Source organism: Stegastes partitus, unplaced genomic scaffold, assembly GCF_000690725.1.
Source record: "Stegastes partitus isolate 25-593 unplaced genomic scaffold, Stegastes_partitus-1.0.2 Scaffold1076, whole genome shotgun sequence".
Lineage (NCBI taxonomy): Eukaryota > Metazoa > Chordata > Actinopteri > Pomacentridae > Stegastes > Stegastes partitus.
This window is the reverse complement of record NW_007578807.1, coordinates 228,293-231,292: the sequence shown is the minus strand read 5'-3', so window position 1 is coordinate 231,292 and position 3,000 is coordinate 228,293. Positions and strand designations below refer to the sequence as shown.

Here is a 3,000-nt window from a genome sequence, read left to right as displayed (position 1 = left end):
GGTCAGCTACAGGTAAACCCACTGCTCCAGTGACTCCACTGGTCAGTGAGTTGCGGTCAGAGGTGCAGCACAACATTTATGGCCATTCCTGGTTTCCACATCTCCAGATGCACACCGATGCTGTCTTTGAAAAGAGAATCATTGACAGCACATGTGTGGTTCTGTTCATGCTACAAGAGATATGCGCTGGTCTGCTTCAGGTGATCATATCGCCCCTCATGTTGTGCTTTTTAGAGGATGTAGAAGCTATTTGCAGACTTAGCTAAAACACTGTGGGATTAATCCCCAAACACAACATCTGGAGAATGAAGACCTTCTAACTGTGTTTACATGTAGCTACCAACCAAAGCACCTCCAACGTCCTGCAGCAGCCACTTCAATTACAACTCTTAATAGTGTGAAGATGATGGAGCATTTCCTGGCATAGTTTTAGATTCACATCGACGTTCACAATCGATGTGGGCAGATCACAAATTTACGTCATGCATACCCTTGCGGTCTTGTGGAAAGCAAGAGTTGGTTTTTACTCCAATGGAAGTCACATGATCAACCTTTACATCTTACGCTGCATGTAGAATTCAAAGTGTACTGGTTCAGAGACACCAGAATGATCTTGGACTGGCTTTGCAAGAACAAAAAAAGTTTAGTGAGTTAGCTGATTGGTGAGTCTTCGTGCCTGCTATCAGTCCCATCTGCTTTGAGATGGCAGATCAACATCAAGCGAGCAGAACAAGAGCCCCTGCCCTCTCACCTCTAGATCCTCTCTGTGTGATCGGTCTCTGTCCTCAAAGTCTCTGGTTCTGCGTCGAGCCTCTTCGAACGCCGCCTGGGCCAGAGCGTCCTCATGCTGCACAAAGACACAGTAAACATGCACTTAGCTTTTACACGATTTAGAAATCCCAGGGTTGTAAAAACAGAGCAATAAAAAGTAGAATAGTTATTTAATGCTGTAAAACAAGAGACGACAACAGCAGTGTCAGTGGGTGAGAGGACGAGCGGTACCTGCGCCCTCTCATCGTCATACTCCAGATAGCCCATCCCATCCAGCCTCTGCAGGTCGATCCAGCCTCTCCAGATCACACACACGCCATTCAAGATCATAGGCGCCTTTAAATAGACCTGCAAACACACATGGACATTAACGTCAGTCGCTTCTCGCTGAACATGAGTCTTGTAGCATTTGTTCTCTTCAGTTGGCTGCATGTTGGTCGTATTTCTCATCAGTCTTGTTCAGTAGATCTCAGATGTTAGGCTCATATGGCAGCAAGTCATGTTGAAACCCAGTATCATAAAAAATACTGAGGTCTGACACAAGGATCCATCCTCTCATGACTCTGGCAAAACACCACTCAATGGGTATTGACTGTAGTTCAGCCGTAGGCAGCAGCAGCAGCTTCATACGGCCGAGATATTCATGCAAAATAGTAGTTCCTAAATCAGAACCCATCAGCTGTTTCTCCAGAATATAAAAAGCTCTGTGTTTGGGAGATAGAGGCCTCTCTCTGCACCTCCCCCCGCTGTGGAGCACACAAACCACCAACTACGTCAGAACCTCTCCAGTACAACTGAGTGCTGGACTAGAAAGCGACACAAACACCCACACTGACGGCCATTTACATATATATGCATGTTCACAACCGCTGAGGTCAGTTTATCACGTATGTGTGCGCGCGTCGTCATTAGCTCCCGTAAAGACAAAATGATCTGAAGTACATCACGTCCAAAACCCTTTTCTTGTGTGTTTTATGATCTTGTGAGCATTGCTCAACGCTTTTGTTCTCACACTGTCCATTAAAATATGACTTTGTGGTCTTTTGTTCTGGGATCATTACCTCAGCCTGCACAGCTTTCAGGCCTTCCTTCACTTATTTATTCATTGAAGATAAATGCCAATGCCGCCTCAGGTCTCACATATCTCCCGTTAAGCCAGATAGGAACAAAAAAAGTCTGTGCATGTCTGTCTGTTTGACCTTGTGTTGGATCTGTTTTGTCTGTCTGTGAATGAGAGAGAAGGCCAGCAGTGCTAGTGTCGGGACTAGAAGAGCTTCCTTTTCTTTCACTCGCCCCCTTTTCTCTTGGTGCATCCTGAGCAGCACAGTAAAGCCAGTCTGCAACACCAGACAGCCAGACGGGGAGGCTCAGGCCTTGTGCTTCCTGGTTGTATTACCATGGCTCAGTGCCAGGAGGGCAGCAAAGCAACCACCAAATATATGTGTGTGTTTGCATGAGGTGAGGGAATGTGCACATCTGCAGGACCACGGAGACTTTCTCTGTTTGGATTTGCTGGACCGGGTCAGCTGCAGGAGGAAAACCAAGCTGCTGAAGACATGTTAAGAGCTGAGAGACGTTTTAGATGTTAGTTTGCAAAACGAGAAAAAACTATTCAAGTAGTTCAACTGAACCTTTTGTCAAACTGTGTTTGGAACGCAGGAGCGTGTGGAAACACGATGTTCACAAATAATATATTATATATAAGTTATCGCCTCAGAAAATGAATCAATTCCAAACCAACACTGGGAGGAATGCAAATAGAAGTTCACAAAGACTGCAGCTTCGTTAAATACAACCTGATGGTGATAACGACATGCTGATGGAAGGCAGGTTTGTTGCCAATTAATCGATGTGGTTCAGGCAAGCATGCAGTAGTTTGAATGGCACAAACCAAGTTTCCTGATTTAATGGTCACAGCTCGTACATTTTGCAGCATGTCTGACTCAGAGCTGTTTGGATTTACAAACTCTAACCCCAGTCCCACTTCTGAGGGTTTCCTCATGAGACAAGGCTCCATAGCAAGTCTAGAGTCCATTACACAGTTCATAGTGAACTGAAGCTTCACTTTAAAAACAAATTGTAATACCGATCAGAAAACCATCAGTGACAGCGTAATGCACAACACCGTGCTGCATCAGTGACACGGCTAGTTTCACTCCTTCAGCTCTGATATGGTCTCCAAGAACCACTGGCATGAAAATCAGATGCTTCACTTTGTTCACCAGCTCG

At 45.4% G+C, this 3,000-nt stretch overlaps 1 protein-coding gene across 2 annotated transcripts in view; it reads right to left on the bottom strand.

Annotated features, from left to right (window-relative positions):
* The window catches only part of cbfb (core-binding factor subunit beta), a 49,382-nt gene that overhangs the window by 17,504 nt on the left and 28,878 nt on the right, over positions 1-3,000 (bottom strand). For both annotated transcript variants that reach the window (XM_008295785.1, XM_008295786.1), the window contains exons 4-5: positions 1,003-1,119; positions 752-847 (exon numbers count right to left, since the gene is read on the bottom strand). In XM_008295785.1, coding sequence (XP_008294007.1) covers positions 752-847; positions 1,003-1,119 — 213 coding nt within the window. The remainder of the gene's footprint in view (positions 1-751; positions 848-1,002; positions 1,120-3,000) is intronic.